This window comes from Physeter macrocephalus, chromosome 6 (assembly GCF_002837175.3).
Source record: "Physeter macrocephalus isolate SW-GA chromosome 6, ASM283717v5, whole genome shotgun sequence".
NCBI classification, from domain to species: domain Eukaryota; kingdom Metazoa; phylum Chordata; class Mammalia; order Artiodactyla; family Physeteridae; genus Physeter; species Physeter macrocephalus.
Window position 1 is genome coordinate 34,440,440 of NC_041219.1, and position 23,241 is coordinate 34,463,680.

The 23,241-nt window shown below is 38.8% G+C and overlaps 1 protein-coding gene across 4 annotated transcripts in view; it reads left to right on the top strand.

Annotated features, from left to right (window-relative positions):
* The window catches only part of UTP20 (UTP20 small subunit processome component), a 98,817-nt gene that overhangs the window by 36,616 nt on the left and 38,960 nt on the right, over positions 1-23,241 (top strand). For all 4 annotated transcript variants that reach the window (XM_024127276.3, XM_024127275.3, XM_028490488.2 and 1 more), the window contains 8 exons: positions 3,737-3,922; positions 7,219-7,309; positions 8,390-8,475; positions 9,058-9,183; positions 13,382-13,548; positions 15,217-15,425; positions 19,841-19,984; positions 20,588-20,667. In XM_024127276.3, coding sequence (XP_023983044.1) covers positions 3,737-3,922; positions 7,219-7,309; positions 8,390-8,475; positions 9,058-9,183; positions 13,382-13,548; positions 15,217-15,425; positions 19,841-19,984; positions 20,588-20,667 — 1,089 coding nt within the window. The remainder of the gene's footprint in view (positions 1-3,736; positions 3,923-7,218; positions 7,310-8,389; positions 8,476-9,057; positions 9,184-13,381; positions 13,549-15,216; positions 15,426-19,840; positions 19,985-20,587; positions 20,668-23,241) is intronic.

Consider the following 23,241-nt stretch of genomic DNA (forward strand, 5'->3'; position numbering starts at 1 on the left):
TCTTTTTTGATCCACCTCCTAGAGTAATGGAAATAAATACAAAAATAAACAAATGGGACCTAATGAAACTTCAGAGCTTTTGCACAGCAAAGGAAACTATAAACAAGACGAAAAAACAAACCTCAGAATGGGAGAAAATATTTGCAAACGAATCAACGGACAAAGGATTAATCTCCAAAATATATAAACAGCTCATGCAGCTCAATATTTAAAAAACAAACAACCCAATCCAAAATGGGCTGAAGACCTAAATAGACATTTCTCCGAAGAAGACATACAGATGGCCAAAAAGCACATGAAAAGCTGCTCAACATCACTAATTATTAGAGAAATGCAAATCAAAACTACCATGAGGTATCACCTCACACCAGTTAGAATGGGCTTCATCAGAAAATCTACAAACAACAAATGCTGGAGAGGGTGTGGAGAAAAGGGAACCCTCTTGCACTGTTGGTGAGAATGTAAATTGATACAGCCACTATGGAGAACAGTATGGAGGTTCCTTAAAAAACTAAAAATAAAATTACAGTATGATCCAGCAATCCCACTACTGGGCATATACCCAGAGAAAACCATAATTCAAAAAGATACATGCACCCCAATGTTCATTGCAGCACTATTTACAATAGCCAGGTCATGGAAGAACCTAAATGCCCATTGACAGATGAATAGATAAAGAAGATGTGGTACAGGTATACAATGGAATATTACTCAGCCATAAAAAGGAATGAAATTGGGTCATTTGTTGAGACGTGGATAGATCTAGACACTGTCATACAGAGTGCAGTAAGTCAGAAAGAGAAAAACAAATATCGTATATTAACGCATATAAGTGGAACCTAGAAAAATGCTACAGATGAACCAGTTTGCAGGGCAGAAATTGAGACACAGATGTAGGGAACAAACGTATGGACACCAAGGGGGGAAAGCCGCAGGGGGGTGGGAGTGGTGGTGTGATGAATTGGGCTATTGGGATTGACATGTATACACTAATGTGTATAAAATTGGTGACTAATAAGAAACTGCTGTATAAAAAAATGGTTATCATTAATTTGTGAGAACATTTTCACATTACTTTCCTGTACCTAATAAGTTAATTGTATGCTTTTTTCTTCTTTATTCTCTTAATGTAACTAACTATACTGATTGACTTTAGAAAGTTAAACCTTTCTTGTATTGTTGGAATAAACCTCACTTGTCATGATAGATAAAAAAAAAAAAAAAAAAAAAGAATTGACCATTGGCTTTGGAAGTGACCTTAACAAGAGTTGTTTTGGTTGACCTGATAGGGATGAAATTTTGATTAAAATGTCTTAAGAGAAAATGGAGAAGAAAAATGGAAACAGCAAGTATGGGCAGTTCTTGAAAAATGGAAGTAGACATAGGTGGAAGGAAGTGTGGGAGCAGAAGGGGAGCCATTGTTGTCTGGGTTGACGTTGAGCTTAAACAGCCTGTGTGTAGGCGATGCTAGCATGAATGATCCAGAAGGGAGGGGAAATGGGTAATGCAAGAGAGGGGATAAAATCACGAGAGCCCTGCCTTTGAATAAGCAGGAGGAGACAGGATTCCGTGCATAAGTGAAGAGGTTTGCATGGATAATTCATTCTGGGAAAGGTTACAAGCAAAGATGCACACAGGTCAGTAGATATGGTGGTGGAAGAGTAATGATTTTCTCTTTTTTTCACATAGCTCTTCGGGCTTTATGTCTAAACAAGAGCAGTGACGTTCAGCTTCCTTGCCTTGTTTTGAAGGTCATGTAGTGTTTATCAGTTGTTTTGTGAACTGCAAGGGGCTGTACATATGCAAGCCGGTATTAAAGGTGTTAGTAGGATATGAAGTTCCTATCATGTTAATTTTTCAAGTGTTTCCCCAAAGAAATAAATTACTCCTTAGCTTAATGTAAAGACCTTCCTCTCGTAGCACAAGGTGCTGTGAGGTGGAGATGGAGAGCGGAGCCTGTACCAGGAAGTGAGTCTCTGAGTTTAAGAAAACTTAAAGACTGAAAAGACACAATTTTTTAAAAATGTTGAAGATTATTTGGCATTGATTACCTAGAACTAATACTTTTGTAAATGATCCAAACTAATGAAAAACCCAAAGGTCACCTTTAATTCTGACTTTGAAATATATTATGGGCTTTTCATTTGGGGGGTTATAAATTTATACTTCTAAATATGTTTCAAATAATTTGATATTAAGACTAATTGTGAATCCCTTGTAAACATTCTCTGAGAAGAATCAAACCAGAAGCAGAAATGAATGACTAACAACAACAGTATTTCAATGATAGGTGACATTTAATGAGTACTTGCTGTGTGTTAGACACTCTTATAAGTGCTTTGTATGAATTATGTAATGAATGAGTGAACATGCTGTGCATGGAGGTAAAGGTTAATATGTTATGTGGTTAATTGAGGGCTGAGAGTATCGTACACACGTTTTTAAATGGATAATGGTGCTGTTTGTAAAGGACAACTTTGCTTATTTCATCCATTCATTTATTTTTTATTTATTAAGGGTAAGATCCTGCTAGCTAAGAGTACAGCATTGAGTATGGTAGTGTCTCAGCCCTCTAGGTGTAGTGTTGTGTATTAACCTATAGTGTATTTCTTCCAGGTGTGCTGGTAGGATGCTATCCTCAAATATGTATTGTATCAGTGTATTTATTTATTTATTTATTTATTTATTTATGGCTGCGTTGGGTCTTAGTTGCTGCGTGCGGGCTTTAGTTGTGGCACGCGGGGTCTCTTCTTTGTTGTGGTGCACAGGCTTCTCATTGCGGTGGCTTCTCGTTGTGGAGCACGGGCTCTAGGCACGCAGGCTTCAGTAGTTGTAGCACGACGGCTCAGTAGTTGTGGCTCACAAGCTCTAGAGTGCAGGCTCAGTAGTTGTGGCACACGGGCTTAGTTGCTCCGCGGCATGTGGGACCTTCCCGGACCAGGGTTCGAACCCATGTCCCCTGCATTGGCAGGCGGATTCTTAACCACTGTGCCACCAGGCAAGTCCCTATCAGTGTATTTTTGAGTGAGGACTTTAAAGTCTATTTGATCAGTTTCCTTATCTATAGCCCAGTGTCATGCACAAAACAGACAACAAAGTAATAATTGTTGGATGAATGAACCAAAGTGACAAAAAACTAATGCACTGAATGATAGCCTTCAAGATAACAAGTTACCTACAAGCCTTCAAGATAATTAGTTACCTACAGCAGTGGACCAAAAGTAAAAGGATGGAATTCAGTAAGAACAAATGTGAATACCAACTGCACAAGCTTAGTTTAGTGGAGCCAAAACATAAAGCCTTACTGATTTTCATTGCCTGGACATTTAGTCTGAGTCTGTGTCATGTTGTGACTTCCCTCAAAAGCAATGAATTGATAGTCCCACCTGTCTTACCAGGTCACACCTGGAGGACTGAATACTATAATATAATCTACCTCTATTCCCTCCTCCCCAAGTTGTGGTTCCAGGGAGGCTGATATCAGCTTAGTCCAAAGTAGACATTTCAAATATTTTCAACAGTGTAACAATGAAGTGGCTGTCTTCTGCAGTTAGTGATTGACTTGTCAAATTAAGTACTTAAGAGGGGCTGAGTTTAAATGTTGTAGAAGATGCTTGACTAAGGTGCCTCTGATGTCTCTTCTGTGTGTGAGTCTGTGAACTGGGGACATACATCTGTCATAAACATTTAGGATATTTAGCTTTATCTGTTTCATATCACTCTCTTTCCACTGTAGCAATGAGTATTACCCAGCAGATCTTCAAGTTGCACCAACCCAGGATCTGCGAAGAAAAGGCAGAGGGCTGGGGGCAGAGGAAATAGAAGAGGAACCTGTTGCCAGAGAGGATGAAGAGTTGGGGGAAGAGCTGGCACCCCAAGATGAACCCTCACAAAAGAAAAAGACAAGAAGAGCTGCGGCCAAGTAAGTTCAGCGTTGCTGAAAGATTACAGATCCAGGGATCCAGGAGGAGTGGGAAGAGACCTTTTGTGACCTCCTGTGAAATAGTCTGGGACAAGATGAATTACTCAGATAATTATTTACCAAAGTGCTGAATCTTCTTGAGATTTTCTTTTACAACCTGAAGAAAACTGCCAGTGTTCTGAGTTTTTTCTTCGCTTGTTTATTATTTATTTTTTCTTGTTTAGCCACAGAATGTTAGAGTTTGGGGACTTTGGAGTCATCTGATTGTAGCGCCTTTTTATAGATGAGAGCACTGGGGCCTGGAGCAGTTAAATGCCCTTGACCTTTGTCGTTCACTTTCATAGCATCGGGACATTATGTTCATGTGCTGGGGCAACACAGAATGGAACATCTTTTCCCTTATAAATAAGCGCATCAGTGCTCTTAACTTTGCCTTTTGACTTCTTTCCTGGTTACTTTTGGCTTTCTTTTTTTCCATGCTGTTACATTCTCTTTCTGACTCCCTGGATTATTCATTTACCTGAATTGTTAGAAACGTTAGGAAAAAGAAGTGACTCTGCTTTCGGAAGGTACTCCAGCTTACTTGAATATTGTCTGAATTGGGGTGTCAGAGATCCACCAGACTGGTGCTGCTGTGTTATTTTAACACTTTACATCTCAGTCTGATATGCACATTTGTTGAGTCTTTCCCATGAGCCATTTGTTAGCTCATCATTCAGCAACTGTATCAAGGTCCTTTTGCTAAGTGCTGGGCAACAGAGATGAATGGTACCTAGCTTCTGCAGAGCTAGAAGCTCAGTCTAATGCCTGGTGAAATATTTTAACGGAAGTATTTTTAAAGGAGTTACAGGAGCACGGTAAAAAAAAATGACTTCATTCTATCACAAAGGGAAGACTTTTACAAAGGGGAGGGCACCTTTGAAGCTGCAAGACAAAAGTTTGCCAAGCACAGAAGGGCTTGCCAGCTAATGGAAATAGTGTATAAAGCACAGGAGTTTATATACTAAGATCATGGCTAAGCTTCATGGAACCATAGTTCCTTCTCTGCTCCTACCTTCTCACAACTCTGAGCCTTCTATCCCCTACTACTTCCTCTAAGACAGAGAGTGCTGTTTTCGTCTTTGTATCCTTCAGCATAACAGCTATCCAGAGGTTTGTCCTCGTGTTTATTTGTTGAATAAACGAATAAGCCTATTCATGCATTCATACCTCTTCCATTCTCACCCCTGGACCTTTGCTATGTCCTTCTTTCTGGAGTCCCCTTGCCTCATTGCTGCCAAGTGAAATTCTGGTCATACTTCAAGGCACAGTTCTCATTCTGCTTCTTCACTGAAGCTCTTCCTGTCTTTTAAACTAGAAGTTATCTTACCCACCTTCAAACTTTGATAACAGCTGTTCATACCTCTAATCAGGTGCTGCTCCTTGCCTTGGGTACTAATTTTTTTTATAAATCATCTATGTAAATTAAAAACTCTTTAAAAATAAGTTCCATGTCTTAATTAATGTTCCTGCCCCCTGTAGCCAAACCTAGAATGTTGCTAGCATTCCCCATCATTGAAAATGTAAGTAAATGGATAATCACATTCTTGGGGCCATCTCAGTATATTCATAGCCCAATTTTATAATCCATGGAACACGTTCCTCACTGGCAAGTATTTAATGAGAACGTGAAAATTAGCTCCTGTTCTCTTTGTCCCCTGAAGGCTACGTGGCACATAAAAAATAATAAATGTTGAGGGAAGGAGTGTATGTTTCAATAGAAGATTTTAAAAATTTATTTGTAAAACTGCAAAGGCTCAGTGATAAGTAATTACAGAGACACTGTATCAGTCAGAGCTTTCCAGAGAAACAGAACCAGTAGAATGGAGATATATATGGGGTGTGTGTGTGTGTGTGTGTGTGTGTGTGTGTGTGTGGAGATTTGTGTTAAGGAATTGGCTCACGTGATTATAGGAGCCAGCAAGTCCAGAATTTGTTGGGCAGATAGCAGGTTGGAAACTCAGGCAGGATTTGATGCCTGTAGTCTTGAATGTGAAGTTCGAAGGGTAGTATTTCTGTGTGACAGTCTTACAGCAGAATTCCTTTTCTGAGAAACATCAGTTTTTGCTCTTATAGCTTTCAATTGATTGGATGAGGCCCATCCACATTATTGAGGATAAGCTCCTTTATTTAAAGTCCACTAGTTGTAGATGTTAACAACATGTACAAAATATTTTCATTGCAACACCTAGATTAGTGTTTTACATAACTGGGTACTGCAACTTAGGTTGACACATAAGACTAATCATCACAGGCATTTAAGCTAAATATAAATAATAGTGCCTCCCTTACCCCTATTTCTCTACAATATCTTAAAGGTCATAATTTCCAACCATTTTTCTCTATATTAACTAGTAGGGCTTTCACAGTTTTGCTTTCTTTTGCCTAAAACAGAGAAATGCGTTGTTTGCTAAACCCTTAGGAGCTGAAGTACCACAACTTGTGGTCTTTCATTCATTCCTCGCAGAAAATCTGGGAGGTCTTGTCTTTGTCGAGATGAGCAACCTGAGACTCTGAGACATTCAGTGACTTTCCCCAAAGTCAACAGCTCAGAATGGCAGAACCACACATGCAGCTTGGTTTCCACCTCTCTTCACTTCTCCCTGCTTAAGTATTTTTAAAGCCTTGTAGAGTCTATGGATTAGAAAGTTGAGCATGTAAATGCAGTAGAAGCGCTCTTCTCGTTCTGTCTTGGTAGATGATGTGGTTTGTTCGAGGCAACCCCATCTTGAGATTTAACTTTTACCACAGAACATTGCTCTTTCTTCCTCTTTCTTGCTAAGCAAGAGCCATGGTTACCCAAACTTGGACCTCTGTTGCCTGACATCAGTTTTTATGTTTATAAAAGTGAGGACGTGTATATTTTTCCACTTTCCTGTCTACTGTATAGGAACTAGATAAGGAATGGTTCCAAAAATTGTCTGTGTTCAATTTTGGAATGTATTACCATTTTGATTACTTTCTTTCTACATTTGGTTTAAATTATGGTTTATTCTGAGGACATCCTGAATGATTTTCTGGGATGGGGAGCCTGGATTTCAGGGGAGGACCTGCCTGAGATTTGGAATTCCTGGAGAATGATTTCCTAAATGCAAATAATTAAAACTTGTCTGTGTAATTAACAGTGAAACTATAGTCAAGGTGTTCAGAGTACCTGTCAGAGACTAAAATTAGTGGGTACTATCATCTCAAGAAAATAACGTCTGTTCTTTAATTCTGTTTTTTTCTGTTTTTCTCGGGGGTTTTTTGTTTTTTAGGCAGTTAATTGCTCATTTGCAAGTTTTCTCTAAGTTTTCGAATCCACGAGCCTTATATCTGGAATCCAAATTATATGAGCTGTATCTTCAGGTAAGTAAAATAAATTCTTGCCACTACAGTTACTTGTGAACTTTCCTCTCCCTTTTTCTTTGCCAAAATAACTTTTAGGTTTTCAGTAATTGTTCGAATAGGGCCCATATCTACACTTGAAGTCGAATTTTTTTTTAATTAACAGATATTTTCTGTATCTTGAGAAACAGTTTTAGACAGTACTAATTTAGCGGATTTTTAAAGAAATTTGGGGTGACTAAACATTGATTGGCTGTATTAACAGTGAGTATAACAAAGCGTTAGTTGTCTTGTGAGAATTCGTTTTTAGAAGGGAGTGAGGGTTTGTGCTGAGAGAGCTGCTACTTTTCACTGCTAGGCAAGTTAGCCTTATGGAGCGCCAGGGTTTCAGGATCTTTTCGACTGAATGAAAAAAGATAGAATAATAGTCTGTGGAAATCATAATATATGACCTTGAATTCCAAAAAACGTTGCAGAAAAAAATTAACGTCAGAAGCAGAGTAAGCATTGGATGTCATTCTAAACCCTCTGGGGAAACGAGATTTTTCTCTTTTCATTTGGATGTTTTTTAAATGAAACATATTATTTCATCAGAATTTGTCCTTGTTTTGCCCGTAATTCAGATATAACTTGTTTACAGAGCCAGAGCTCAAAACTCTCAGTTGTCCACAGGAAACAAAATTCTAAACTGACTGATCAGCGAGGCTTCAGAGCCAGGTCTTCTTTCCTGGCATCTTCCTGACTGCTCTTACCTTCACGGTATTAGAAGAGCTCTGTCTCATCACAGGACCAGCCCAGTTGGTGTAAACCTAGATTCATGTAGGGAATTGGCCTTGGCCAAAAGAGAGATAGACCTGAGAATCTGGCATGTGGGAGGCAGGTGTCAGAGTTGTGTTTCTGTTTTGTTCTTTGCATATATTCTGTTCATCTTCCTTTACCTTCAGGAAAATGTAAAGCTATTATCAGGAATCATCCTTAACCCACGTCTAAGAATTTAGATTCTAAGTATTTTAATTGAGCAAATTAGTACAAGTAAATTATGATCCCATGGTATGTGTATATCTGACTTCATTAATTTATTATATAAAATATCATTCCTAGTTGTTGCTACACCAAGATCAAATGGTGCAAAAAATAACACTGGATTGCATAATGACATATAAACATCCACATATCCTCCCTTACAGGTAAGTTATTTGAAGCTAAAGAAATATTTGGGGGGCTGATTTTTAATCTTTCTACCAAACGTCATCTTATAAAGTAATTTTATAAAGGCCTAGGAAATTTCCCTCTTTTCCAAGGTGATCATAATGCTATTTTCAGGTAAGAAAGGAAAACTAGAAGTATATTTGTTTGTTAAGAGTGCTTCTCCATAGATAATAAGGTAGGAGAGAGAATATTAATTGAAAAGTATGTGTTGAGGTGGCTATATCATTTCTTCTTGCTTATACAATGTCATAAAATCTTGGTGATTACTTAGGGAGTCATCATAATCACACCCTAAGAACTGAAGAAAGCTTTCATATTATGCTTTTTTAAACAGCTGAATTATTGACTAACCCCTTATAATCCCTTTTACCTTTTAAAATTTGAAAACTTGCCATTTTGGAAGGTATTTGTGTGAAGACTTTCCTTTATGGATGTCAGCTACAGTATAAACTATTCTTAATACCTATTTCATTTATATATGTATAGTACTCTATTAATTATATTTTTTAAAAAAGTATTATTGATTAAGTGATGATTTGTGCTGAATTCTATTCTTAAAGGGAAAACTTACAAAGATTGCTTGAAGACAGAAGCTTTAAGGAAGAGATAGTGCATTTTAGCATTTCTGAAGATAATACAGTAGTGAAAGCAGCCCACCGAGCAGATCTGTTTCCTATTCTGATGAGGTATTTATACACTTTCAAAACTGATTTTTTAAAAGTTGGTCACAAAAACAATTGTGAGTATCGTATTATGATTCTTTCAGCGATTGTAATGGAATATTTCATTTTGAATTTTATTTAATTATTTACTTTTAAAATTCGTCTTTTGGGGAAGTCAAACTGTTATAGAGACTTATTTTAAATATTTTGTCCCTAACATGAGGAAGGATCTTGCCATGGTGTTATTTTAATAATACTGTTAAAATTAAATCCAATATTTCTCTAAGGTTTGCTATTGAGAAATAGTATAAATAATTCATTCGTTTGGTATGTAACTAATTATGAGATATAAAAACTATTGATGGGGCTTCCCTGGTGGCTCAGTGGTTGAGAGTCCACCTGCCGATGCAGGGGACACAGGTTCGTGCCCCGGTCCGGGAAGATCCCACATGCCGCGGAGCGGCTGGGCCCGTGAGCCGTGGCCGCTGAGCCTGCGCGTCCGGAGCCTGTGCTCCTCAACGGGAGAGGCCACAACGGTGAGAGGCCCGCGTACCGCAAAAAAAAAAAAAAAAAACTATTGATTTGTGTTATTTAACCATCCATGTTACAAAACTTTATTACTAGTTGTCATAGTTTTCATTGGATTTTCTGGTCAAAAAATAATAGTGAATAACAGTCATCAGTCAGGTTGTTAGTCCCCTGTTTCAAAACTCTTTGAGACCCTATTTTACTGAGAGTAGCAAAGGGAATCCTTACTACACCTTTAAGGGCCTGGTATGACCTAGGCCAGAACCACCTCTCTAACGACATCTCTTTCATTTACCACCCCACTCAGAGCCCATTGCACAACCTTTCTTCACAATACTTAGTCATCCAGCATAGCCTCTTTTCTTATTGTGTATCTCCCCTGCTAGAAGGCAAACTCCGTGGCTCTTAGTAAATAGTGGTCAAATGAATTTTGTGTTCTCTTTTATGATATAAATCCCTCTTTTTCTGTTTTTTAATTTACGTATTCCTTACAGAGCCTAGAAGAATTACATGTGGTAGTAATGGTTGTGGTTATCCTTGTCTTGCTGCTGGTTTTAACTAATGTTTCTAAAGCAGTCGTTCTTAAAGTGTGGTCTGCTCCTTCTTGGTGGGGGCTGTCCCAGAGATGTTCTCAGGAGGTCCACGAGGTTAAAACTTTTTTCATAATACTACTAAGACATTACCTTTTCCATTGTGCTAACCTTTATGCTCACCAGGCAAAAGCAGTGATGCGTAAAACTCCGGGTGCCTTCACATGAATCAGGACAGTGGCTCCCAACTGTGCTAGCCATTCTTCATTGCCACAGACCTGGAGTTTAAAAAAATAAAATAAAAAGCTGCTTTCATTCAGTGCCCTTAGACGAATCTTGAACCTTGAGTATTTGTCTTTTTATTATTCTATGTGCAAAAATGGGAGGAACGCATCAGACACTTATGCTGCTCACTTGTTCCCATGGATTTTTTTTCATGTTTTCCAAGTAACTGATGCGTGTTACAGGATCATTCATGGGTAAAGATCTGTTCAAAGTGCAAGATGACAGATGGATTTTTTTTTTTTTGCGGTACGCGGGCCTCTCACTGTTGTGGCCTCTCCCATCGCGGAGCACAGGCTCCGGACGCGCAGGGTCAGCGGCCAAGGCTCACGGGCCTAGCCGCTCTGCGGCATGTGGGATCTTCCCGGACCGGGGCATAAACCCGCGTCCCCTGCATCGGCAGGCAGACTCTCAACCACTGCGCCACCCGGGACCGGGGCATGAACCCGCGTCCCCTGCATCGGCAGGCAGACTCTCAACCACTGCGCCACCCGGGAAGCCCAACAGATGGATTTTAATGTAATAGAGTTCACAAAGTTCACTGATATGGCTTCAGGTTCCACCTTGCAACCAGCCTTTAAGAAACTGCTTCCTGTTGAGGTTTGGTGTAGTATCAAAGTGGAATATCCACAATTATCTGAAACTTTACAAAACATTTTTCCCTTCTCCAACTACATATCTGTGTAAGGCTGGATTTTCTTCAACCACAATATATTGCAACAGATTGAATGCGGAAGCATATATGAGAAGTCATTTATCTTCTAATAAGCCAGGCAATAAAGAAATTCGGAGGAAAAAGAAAAGTGAAGCAATGCCTCTAGTCTCACTAATTTTAGGAGGGACAAGTTTGGAATATATAACTAATTTTTATTAGAAATGTTACTTTTGCTAACTTGTTTGAACCTGTGCTGTGATAAATATCAATAGATAAAACTCACGTATACAAAAGCTCTCCAATGGGCTTCCCTGGTGGCGCAGTGGTTGCGCGTCCGCCTGCCGATGCAGGGGAACTGAAGAGTTTGAAAACCATTATCTTTAAATTTTGAATGTTAAGTCAGTAGTTTTATCATGCTAAGAAAGTAGCTTTTATTACTATGTTATTTAGTATTTCTGCTAAATGGATGTTGAATTTTATTAGAATGACTATTAACCATGTATTAAAATGATCCTATTAACTTTCTTCTATGAGCTATTGATCTGTATTAATCTAATAGATTTTACTAATGATTCTTTCTTGCATTCCTGGGATAATCCTTATTCAGCTTTAATATCGTTTTAATGCAGCACTGGGTACTGTTTTCAGAAATGTTGTGGGGTTTTTCCCCCCAGTTATTTATTTATTTATTTATTATTACTGAAGTATTTGTAATATTGTGTTAGTTTCAGATGTACAGCAAAGTGATTCAGTTATATAGTTTCCTGTGCTATACAGTAAATCCTTGTTGCTTATCTATTTTATGTATAGTAGTTTGTATCTGTTAATCCCCAACTCCTAATTTATCCTCCTCCCCCTCCCTTTCCCCTTTGGTGATCATAAGTTTGTTTTCTATGCCTGTGAGTCTGTTTGTTTTGTATATAGATTCATTTGTATTATTTTTTAGATTTCACATATAAGTGATATCATTTAATATTTGTCTTTGTCTGCCTTACTTCACTTGGTATGATAATCTCTAGATCCATCCATGTTGCTGCCAGTGGTATTATTTCATTCATTTTTATGGCTGAGTAATATTCATATATATACACACACACACTATATATATATATATATATATATATACACACACACACACACACACACACACACACACACACACACACACACACACACACCACATTTTCTTAAACCAGTCATCTGTCACTGGACACTTAGGTTGCTTCCATGCCTTGGCTACTGTAAATAGTGCTGCTATCAACATTGGGGTGCATGTGTATTTTCAGAAAAATTAGAGTTTTCTCCAGATATATGCCCAGGAGTAGGATTGCTGGATCATAAGTTAGCTCTATTTTTAATTTTTAAGGAACCTCCATACTGTTCTCCACAGTGGCTGCACCAATCTGCATTCCTACCAACAGTGTAGGAGGGTTCCCTCTTCTCTACACCGTCTCCAGAATTTATTATTTGTAGACTCTTTGATGACAGCCATTCTAACAGGTGTGAGGTGATACCTCATTGTGGTTTTGATTTGCTAGAAATGTTGTGTTTTTTGTTTTTAGGCAATATTGGTGTGTAGTTTATTTCTCTTCCTTAATCCATCTTGCTATCACAACTATACCACCTTCATAAATGAAAAAGGACTGTTTCCTTCTTTCTGCTGTGAAACTGTATCACAGGGATTGTTTTTCCTTGAAAATTTTAAAAATTCATCTGTAGAACTATGTGAGCTCCAAGTTTTACTGATTTATTCAGGGTTTCTTAAGTTCCTTTTGCTTATTTATATGTGTGTTTTTTCCAGAAAATTACCCATTTAATTGAAATCTTTCCAGTTTCCTTATTTTACTTATAGTTATGCTCTTATTTTACTTCCTTTTAATCTATATATTCTTGTTTTCATTTTTCCTTGATTAGACTTACCTCTGGCTTGCCAATTTTATTGCTTCTTTTCTCTTCCAAAGAAGCACCTTCTGGCCATTGTCTTTATTATTTCCCTCTTCCTGCTTTCCTTAGCCTTGTGTTTGTTGTTGTTATTTTAAAATTTCCATATTAAATATCTAATTTTTATTTTCATTCTTCCTTGTTTTAGAATGTATCCATTTAAATCTGTTGAGTTACTATTCTAGCCTTTTAGGAAAACGAAACAACTGTGTTTTAGGGTTAATGTGCGGATAAATAATGTTTTAGGATGAATGTGCAAACAAATAACATTCTTTGGACTTTTTAGAATTTTGTATGGCCGAATGAAGAATAAGACTGGGAGTAAAACTCAGGGGAAATCTGCTTCTGGCACCCGCATGTCCATCATCCTGAGGTTCCTCGCTGGGACGCAGCCTGAAGAGATCCAGATATTCTTAGACCTGCTATTTGAGCCTGTGAAGCACTTCAAGAATGGTAGCTATCAGCTAGCTGCCGCTCTGCATGCATGTTGTCTGCTCAGACCTCTGCTGTCTCAGGCTGTTTCCCACACTCTTGGGCATCTTTCTAAGGGGGTCATTCTTCCTAATCTCGAAGGTGGTCTTTTTGCTGACATGCAGTTTATTTTAAACTTCGATTGAATTAGGTGGAGCTAACAAATGATCCTGGGGATTATCATCATCCCTGTGCTAATAAGCCCCTGATTGGAAAATGTGTATTTTTTGTTGTTATTGTACATTTAGGCCATTTGAAAAATGATACTTGTCCATATACGATGAATAAGTTTCTCCTTAGAAACTTAAAAGCATGCTGCAAAATTAATCTTAATTGTCTTGGCATGTATTCATTCACTGAATCATTCATCTATTGCGTAATGATTTGTTGAATACCTCCTGTACCCCAGACACTCTGTTGAATATAGAATAATGAGTATTTATAATCTCTGCTCTCAACCTCACGGTCTAAACAAAGTGGATTAGTAAGTGTATACAGTGAGCTGTGATACTCTGTGGTATGTTCTCCAGTATGCGATGTTAGTAATTAATAGTAATAATAATGGCTAACATTTACTGAGTTCCTACTTCATGCCAGACATTATGACAGGCCCTTTACGTATAACTCAGTTAACTGCTAAAACAGCCACATTAGGTTTCAATACTTGATTGTCCCCATTTTGTACATAAGGAAACTGAGGCTTAGAGAGGTGTTTTGCCCATGGTGAACCTGGTATTTGAACACACATCTTCCTGACCATAGTACTTCTGCTCCAGTCTTAAAATTGCTTTGTTTTGGGAAAACATAGATATTTATGTATAGGGTAGTGTGTTGCTTTCCCCTCCCCCGCTTCGGGGGGTGGGGGAGGGGAGGGGATAATAGATATAGCTGTTAAAAGGTTTTCATTCAGTGTAATATGGTCCTGTGAAGGAGGCTGGCTGTAATGAATAGAAGAGTTTTTGTTCAGTGTAATAGCCTCTGTTGTAAGAGGGTAGCTATTAATGATACCCTTATGGATAGACTGTTTTGGGGTATGAATCAGTAAGCTCATGATCTCATACAAGTTGGTTTGAAGTAAAGCTCAAGCAATAACAATTCAAGTCTCTTAAGTAAATTATGAAATCAGTATGGTACCTGTTTATAAAGGACCATTGTTTTATTTATTTATCAGGGGCTGCAAGAGAAATAAAACACTTGATTCTCAGCCTTAAAGGAGCTTATAATGTAACAAGACATTTTTCTTGAAACTGCTGAAGATAGCATAGTCCATGAAAGCTGAGAGGGAGAAAATGTGTGGAAAGTTGATAGATGGAATAAAATGGAATTCCTTAGGTTTTGAGGAATAGTATAAATAGGGTGAGAATTGGGCTTAGAGGCTTAGTTCTGTCACAAGTTTCTTACTTTCCTTTACTCCTCAGTTTCCTCATCTATAAAATGATAGTAGGAAAAGCTATCACATCTAGTTCATTGAATGTTGGGTAAGAATCAAAAGGAGAAAAATACAAGTAAAGTACATTATCATCTGTAAATCATTATAACAGTAGAAAATGCTGTGTTATTGAGGGAAAGTGAAAGGAAGCTATAATTATAAATAGTGACAAACTAATATTTCCCTTTACATGCTATCTCTGCTCCTCTCTGTTTCACTAGGAGAATGCCATTCTGCTGTCATTCAAGCAGTAGAAGATTTGGATTTGTCTAAAGTTCTTCCTTTGGGTCGTCAGCACGGTATCTTAAATAGCCTTGAGATAGTATTAAAGAACATTAGTCATCTGATCAGTGCATACTTACCAAAGATTTTGCAGATACTGCTCTGCATGACCGCAACTGTATCCCACATCCTTGATCAACGAGAAAAGGTGAGAGAGATTCACTTTACACGCTTTCTTCTTGGGTAAAAGTCTGTGTCTTACTTGGGGAATTGGTTGGGGCCTGAATATCTAACATCCTTCGAGGTTAATTCTTTCTTATGTAAAGTATCTCTGTATTTATTTAGTATTCTTCTTTCTTTCTTTCTTTTAATTTTATTTATTTATTTATTTATTTTTGGCTGTGTTGGGTCCTCTTTGCTGCACATGGGCTTTCTCCAGTTGTGGCGAGAGGGGGCTACTCTTCATTGCAGTGCGTGGGCTTCTCACCACGGTGGTTTCTCTTGTTGCGGAGCACGGGCTCTAGACGCGCGGGCTTCAGTAGTTGTGGCGCGTGGGCTCAGTAGTTGTGACTCGTGGGCTCGAGAGTGCAGGCTCAGTAGTTGTGCCTCACGAGCTCTAGAGTGCTGGCTCAGTAGTTGTGGCTCACGGGCTTAGTTGCTCTGCGGCATGTGAGATCTTCCCAGACCAGGGCTCGAACCTGTATCGCCTGCATTGGCAGGCGGATTCTTAACCACTGCACCACCAAGGAAGCCCAAGCATCTCTTTAAAATGGCCTTCCCTACAATGGGAATCTTCACTGTTACAAACATTTATGAATAGCTAGAAAATGCAGATTATAGCAAGCGTCTATTTAAAAAGAAGGTGAAATGGTAGGGAGGGAGTTAGTTCTGTATACATCTCAGAACAAAGTCAGAGGTAGTTGAGCTGATGTTTCTTAGATCTTAATTTCAGGAACCTAAAAGTGTAGGACATCTTCTAACTCTCATTTAATTCAAAGTGGTCGGAGAATGAATAGAATACTGTTAGCACTGTCCTTGTTATTTTGAGACAGAGTTTCCCAGACCTCTTTTAAAGGTAAATGCTTGCCTATTGTAAGTGCAATGTCTTAAATAAAGGTAAGTAGCAAGATCGGGCAAGACAAGTCAGCTAGCTACCTGCCAGGAGGCTTCGTGAGTTGGTGCTTAGGATATGTTTTCTGAATTATAGTCAAGACAATATATTTATGTTTTGTTGAAACAGGTATGTGGACATAAGTATACTCATTGGAGTTTAGGGAAACTTAATGTTTTTATGGACTGACTGAAGGCTTGTTGGAGACAATGGGACTTGAAGTGAAAACCCAGACTCAGATGTCTGCTGTCGATTCTCAATTAATGACAAATAGGCACAGTTTAAATTTGGCTAAAATTCATTTCATTTGTTTTAGGGATATGCCTGATGAACTGCCTCTCACGTACAGTCATAACTAAAAATTGACAGCCAAAGTACACTGCTTTTTCAGGCTATGCATGGATATAAATCTGCTTTAGTAATTAAATAATATTCTCTGGTTAACAAGATCTGCAGATTTAGAATATACCTTCCATTTTGGTAGGCACTATTTTATTTTCATCATTCTTTCATTCATTCCTTCAACAAATGTTACTTGAGCCCCTACTGTTTGTCAGGCACTATACTAAGCATTGGGATGAAGCAGCAAACAAAAGTTCCTGTCCATTTAATTATACAGTAGATACTTATTTCACACCTACTATCTGCCAGACATTGTTGTAGGTGGATAACGAGATGGTAAGGACTCCGTATCTTGGGGAGAATATTATAGATAAATACAAAAATAATCAGAATAATGCCAGATGGTAAGTTCTAAGAGGAAAATAAACTCAGGAGGCTCCTCTGCAAATCTCTTAAAATCCTTCTCTGTGTCGCTGTCTCTTCTCCAGCACTCTGCCCTGTGACTTCCAGCCACCTTGGCCTCCCCAAGTCGCTCAACTGTCTCCTCATTTTAAGAAGATTGTTGGATTCTCCCTGGGCCCTTCCTTTCCACACCAAGGCCTGAAACTCTGCGGGCAGGAAGCCGGGGAATGTGTAGGATTCATCTCATCTGTTTCCCCTGTCTCAGAGATTACTGTCCTCTGTTGCCTGCTGTCCAGTGTCCAGAAATCATTGTTTCATATATTCTGTTCAGCTTTTTAGTGTCTTGAGAGGGGAGGATAAAATCTGGTCCCTGTCACTCCATCTCGACTAGAAGCAGTAAAACCATGTGAAAGGAGCAGGCAGAACAGTCCTCTGACTAACACAGGGCTGGGAACAGCTCGTGTTCCCAACAGCCAGAGCAGAAACCTCATGAGACCTGGGGCATCAGGGAGAGTCCTTGGAAGGGGATTGCCTCAGTAGTGGAGCCAGATTAGCCCAAGCATAAACGCTGCTATGACACCACCTAACAAAGCTTGAGAAGATCAAACCTTTTCCTAATAAAGTAACTGCATCCCTGTTCAGAAACTTTTAGATGATTTAAATGAAACTAGAATTCACAGTGTCTGACATCCAGTCAGGTATTACCAGGCATGCAAAGAAAGGAAGATTTTGCCCATAATGAAGAGAAAAACCAATGGATAGAAGCAGACCCAGAAATGACACAGGTAGTAGAATCAGACAAGGACATTAAAACAGCTGTTAGAAATACACTCCATACATTCACAAAAGTAGAGGAAAGCATGAGCATGTTAGGGAAAGACATGAAGATGTAAAGAATTTAAAATAAAATGAGGGAATGTGGTAGGAAGTGACCCGTCTGGAGGTGGATGGGTGCTGCTTTTACTAGGGTGTTCAGGGCCGTCTCTAAAGAGGTGATATTTGAGCTTACACCTCCCCAGCCACTGGAAGACCATTTCAGGCAGAGAAAATGACTAGTAGTACAGAGTCCTGAGGTGGAACATTGTTGACGCATCCTGAGAAGAGACAGAAGGCTGAGGCGGCTGGAGCACAAGGAGCAAGATGTGTAAGATGAGGTCAGGAGGTGGGCAGGGCCTCGTAGGCTGTGCCGAGGAGGTGGATTTACTATGAAGTGTACTCGGAGACCTCTGAGAGGTCTGAAAGCAAGGGAATGATGAGGTCAGTCTGACGTTCCAAAACTATTGCTTTGCTTGCTGGAAAGAGGCTGTGCAGGGCCAGGAGTAGAAGCTGAAAAGGGGTCTTAGAAGTTTTTTTGTCTGTGTTACATGAGCGCCTCAGGGCCATAGGGAGAATTGTGTGAGAATTTTAGTTTTTACCTTATAGTGAGGGATATTGACTACCTATACACGGCTATGTTAAGTCATGAAACATTACAGGTTGTATAAACCCTCTGTAAGTCCTCTGACTTTCTGGTTAGCTTAGAAGACATTACTCAGGAATGCAGCCTTTCTCCTGAGTCAACAATCAGTAACTCAAAGGATCATTTATGCAATTTCACCGTTCATTAGACAGTGAGGTGCTAGCCTTCCAGACACGTAGGAGCTTTCTTTTCTGTTCTGTTCTTTTTTTTTTTAATTCTTGGACAAGTCCAAGGAATTCCTTGAGGTTCTGTAATGAATTATTGCAGGGTAATATGCTCAAGTGAGTTAAAGTTTTACATTTGTGTGTTTGAGCTAAGTTACACATTTACTTTTTTGTATCTTTCAGATCCTCCAGAGCATTGACTGACACTGAAATAGGTGTCTTGAGGGTTCTTGAGGGTCGTTTTGGTTTGGGTTTGTTTTTGTTGTGTTTTGTTTTTGTACATTTAAGCAATTAAGTAATTGGTAAATGTCCATAAACTCAGTCATATGGACTGTTCCTCTAGGAATTAAAGTCTCCAGTTGCTCATTTTCAGGATTTTTCTCCAGTTTACTCAACAATTACTGAGAAGTCTGGGCAGCTGATTACAAAAGAGAAGAGTACATGCAGATCCTACTTGATTGGATGGGAATAGGGGAAAGGGAGGGGTCTGATTTGGTGTCATGTTTGCCAAGGTTAGTTTCTTACTACTCTGGGGGATCATGATAGCATGCTTTTTCAAATATCAGTAATAGTTTCTATTTTTCACCAAACATGATCTAGCAGATAATGAAAATATTGCCAGTAGAATTGAAGCAGAACAGAATGACTTGTAATTGTGTCACCTTCTTATGCTTGCCTGTCATCTCCTCTCTTTGTAACTTGTATAATGAGATAATTAGCTAAAAGTGAATGGTAGAAACTTGATGGGTATGTGAACTATCATGATTCCTCAGCCTTTTGCATAGCAAAGTAATGGCATCCTTGTTCATATTTTCTTGAATTTAGAATGTACAGTTTCAGAAAAGTAAAACAATGTAGAATACAAAACAGCTGTTCCCACTGAGATTTTGTTTTTCCCTAAGGACACAGTGTGATTTTACTGGGCCTGATAATAGAACACATCTCACCACTTGGTTTTTTTAAGTATGCTTTCCCCTCTTGTTCAATAAGAAAAGCAATATGACTTACTCAGTTGGCGTTTCCATGTGGATCAGAGCTTCATAACAGGATCCCAGCTTGATTCTTCACCGCCTCAGCAGGAGTGCCTCCCTGAGGAGTCAAGAATAAAAGCGATATCTTTTTAATAGAAGATCTTTATTTTACAGATACAGCTGAGGTTTATTAACCCACTGAAAAATTTAAGACGTCTTGGAATCAAAATGTTAACTGATATCTTTTTGGATTGGGAGTCGTATCAGTTCAGAACAGAAGAAATTGATGCTGTATTTCATGGTGCAGTTTGGCCCCAGGTAAATCTTGATTTCTGTGTTCTGCCTGGATACCTTCTGCTTTTTCCTTTAATACTGCTTCACCAGCACAGTCTGCACCCAGCCACGAATGCTAATCCGGGTCTTTTCTTTCACATCAAGCCTTTCTTTGCTTCTGCAAGTTTTAGAACACTTTTCTTTGCCTCCACTACCACCTAAAGCTCCAGAGCTAGTTTCTCCAATACCATAGCATTTATACTTAAGGCTAATTTGAATATGACTGTTGTCTCTTAAGCAAATGTAACCTAACTTTTGTAGCACCTCACATAGTATGCCTCTGGGTTTTGACAAGCATGAAGGAAAATACACAGGGTTTTTTGTTACGTATTTCCTTGTTTGATTTCACTGGTTGTCCCCACTTGGTGATGATAACTGGTGTAGTTATAGCTAAGACTGTAGGAGAGACTTGATTTTAGGAAAGATTTCTCACTACTCTCACTACTCACTACCTTTAAATGTTTAGCTCTTGCCTCTTTTATCCTCTGGTGTGATTTCTGTTCTTGTTCTGCTTTTTAGTTGTTTAGTTTTTTTCTACAATTCGATGTATGTTCTTATTTTGTATTCTGTTTTTATTTTGTGTCCTAGATCAGCAGGCTTGGATCTGAGAGTCAGTATTCTCCTACTCCTCTGCTGAAACTAATTAGTATCTGGTGCAGAAATGCAAGGTATAATCTTTTTTTTTTTTTTTTTTGCCTTTAAAAAGGGCAGTGTTTGAGACTAACTGGTCAAGGGAACTAATAATGTAATTTATGCTCTTTCCACACAGTGACCTACTTTCAGTGCAGTTAAAAAGAATAAGGCAGTTGAATCTCAAAATACATAGTTTGAAGAAAAATATAGGTTGCTGAATAATAGGTGTAGTGTGTTCCAGGAAAAATGCTTTTATATGTGTATGTATGTGTGTATAAATACAAAATGAAATAGAAAATGGATCAGGGCTACATGAGAAACAATGTCACCATAGCATGTGGAGGTTTGGTGAGCTGGAGTGGGGAAGGGAGACTTTTCATGATATATCTTTGGAGTGTTTGAATTACTTATAACAATTTAAAAAAAGGAAAAAATAGATAAAACCACATTTTGCAATTTAATATAAATTAAAATTGTAGAGTGTATATTATATCAAGACTTACACACTTTTTGCTATTTTTACAATTTCATTAAAACTTGGAAATTAGGGATTTCCCTGGCGGTCCAGTGGTTAGGACTCTGTGCTTCCACTACAGCGGGCCCAGATTCCATCCCTGGTTGGGGAACTAAGATCCCTCAAGCTGTGTGGCATGGCCACAAAAAAAAAAAATTGAAAATTGAAAATCAGTAGTATTGGGGGTCTTCCCTGGTGGTGCAGTGGTTAAGAATCCACCTGCCAAAGCAGGGGACACAGGTTCGATCTCTGGTCCTGGAAGATCCCACATGCCGCAGAGCAACTGGGCCCATGCGCCACAACTACTGAGCCTGCGCTCTAGAGCCTGTGAGCCACAACTACTGAGCCCATGCGCTGCAGCTACTGAAGCCTGTGCACCTAGAGCCCGTGCTCCTCAACAAGAGAAGCCACCGCAATGAGAAGCCCTCACACCGCAACGAAGAGTAGCCCCCGCTCGCCGCAACTAGAGAAAGCCCGCACGCAGCAACAAAGACCCAGCGCAGCCAAAACTAAATAAATTTTTTAAAAAAGAAGAAAATTAGTAGTATTGGGATTGATATGGCTGTTCTTCCAATGTGTAGTGATTGTATCAGCAGTTTGATTTGACCTGGCAAAGGGAAAAACAGATGTGAAACACACTAGGTAGTTATATCATCACCCAAATATTACAATTTTGCATGTATGCTTAAAAGCTGATTTGTAATTCGCATTCTGTCTTTTTCCCGGTTCCCACTTAAAAATTTCACAAGCTTTCTGGATTTTCTAGGTCATTGTCTTCTATTCTTTGTAAAACTCCATCTAAATATGCATACAGCGCTCATGGTCACAAATCAGTATCCTTTTGTGGACATTATGAGCCATTTACAGAACCTTCATCTACTGATGGTTCAGAGATGCCGTGTTACAGACCAAATGCATATTTACTGAAGAATGTGGGAACTTTCAGTAAAGTGGGAATGTGAGAAACCTATTTTGTTTTTCTCAGTGATGGAAACAGACTTAAGTTTGCCCTGATCTATTTTGAAGAATGAAAGATACAATAAAAGAAAATGTGTTTATTATTGATTCAATGATGTTAAAATCTTGGCATCAGTTTTTACAAAATTGGGATCATACCTTATAGCTAGCTTTTAATTTTGTTTTTTTTCATGTAAATTATGTCATGAACGTTTCCCCGTGTCATTAAATAGTCTTCAAAAACAATACCTTGCCATTGTCTTCCTCAAGAAAGCCTGTTTTATTTTTACTGTCATAAGGGCTCTTTTCATTTATTTCCCAATTTGAGAAAGCAATTTCATATCTTGTTTTTTCATTGGACATTTATAAGCAGCACTTCATAGGCATACTTGAGAAATGTTTTATAGTTGTGTCATTGTTATACAAATAAGCCATGAAGGACTTTCATCCAAGAAGACTTTACAGTAGTGACTTGGTTTATATATTAGTTGGGTCCTTACTCAAGTATAGATCCACGTGATTGGATGCCACCTCATTCTCTTCTACAATTTCTCTCTCTGTTGACAATGGAGATGTAACATGTAAAGTATCTTGCTTGGTGCCTGCGCATACTATCCCCAGTATCTGTTGGACAAAGATGTATGAGTATAATCTCTTAGAACTTTTCTTTCAGTCTGTCAGGACTAAGTATGTTAAAGTGCTTGAGCTCTTTTTCCAGTGATGATGAATTGGTAAAGCCAAACTATTTGAATTTTTTCAGTTTGGCCTTCCTACTGATTGTTAGGATTGCATCTCTGGCTGTAAAACAATTGCTAGTTTGCCCGTGGCTGGAAAGCTTTTGTGTTCTTTACCTTTTTGGGTATCGTTCGTGTGAGTCTTTCATTCCTGGGGATGGATTCATCTCCCTCCCTTGACAAATGATCCTAATCTGAATGTTGCATATCCTAATTCAGCAAATATTTGTTTGGTCTGTGGTCTGTACTCCTAATTTTCATGTTGTAGTACATGGTTTTTTTTTTTTTTTTTTTTTTTTTTTGTGGTATGCGGGCCACCCTCTGTTGTGGCCTCTCCCGTTGCGGAGCACAGTCTCCGGACGCGCAGGCTCAGCGGCCATGGCTCACGGGCCCAGCCGCTCCGC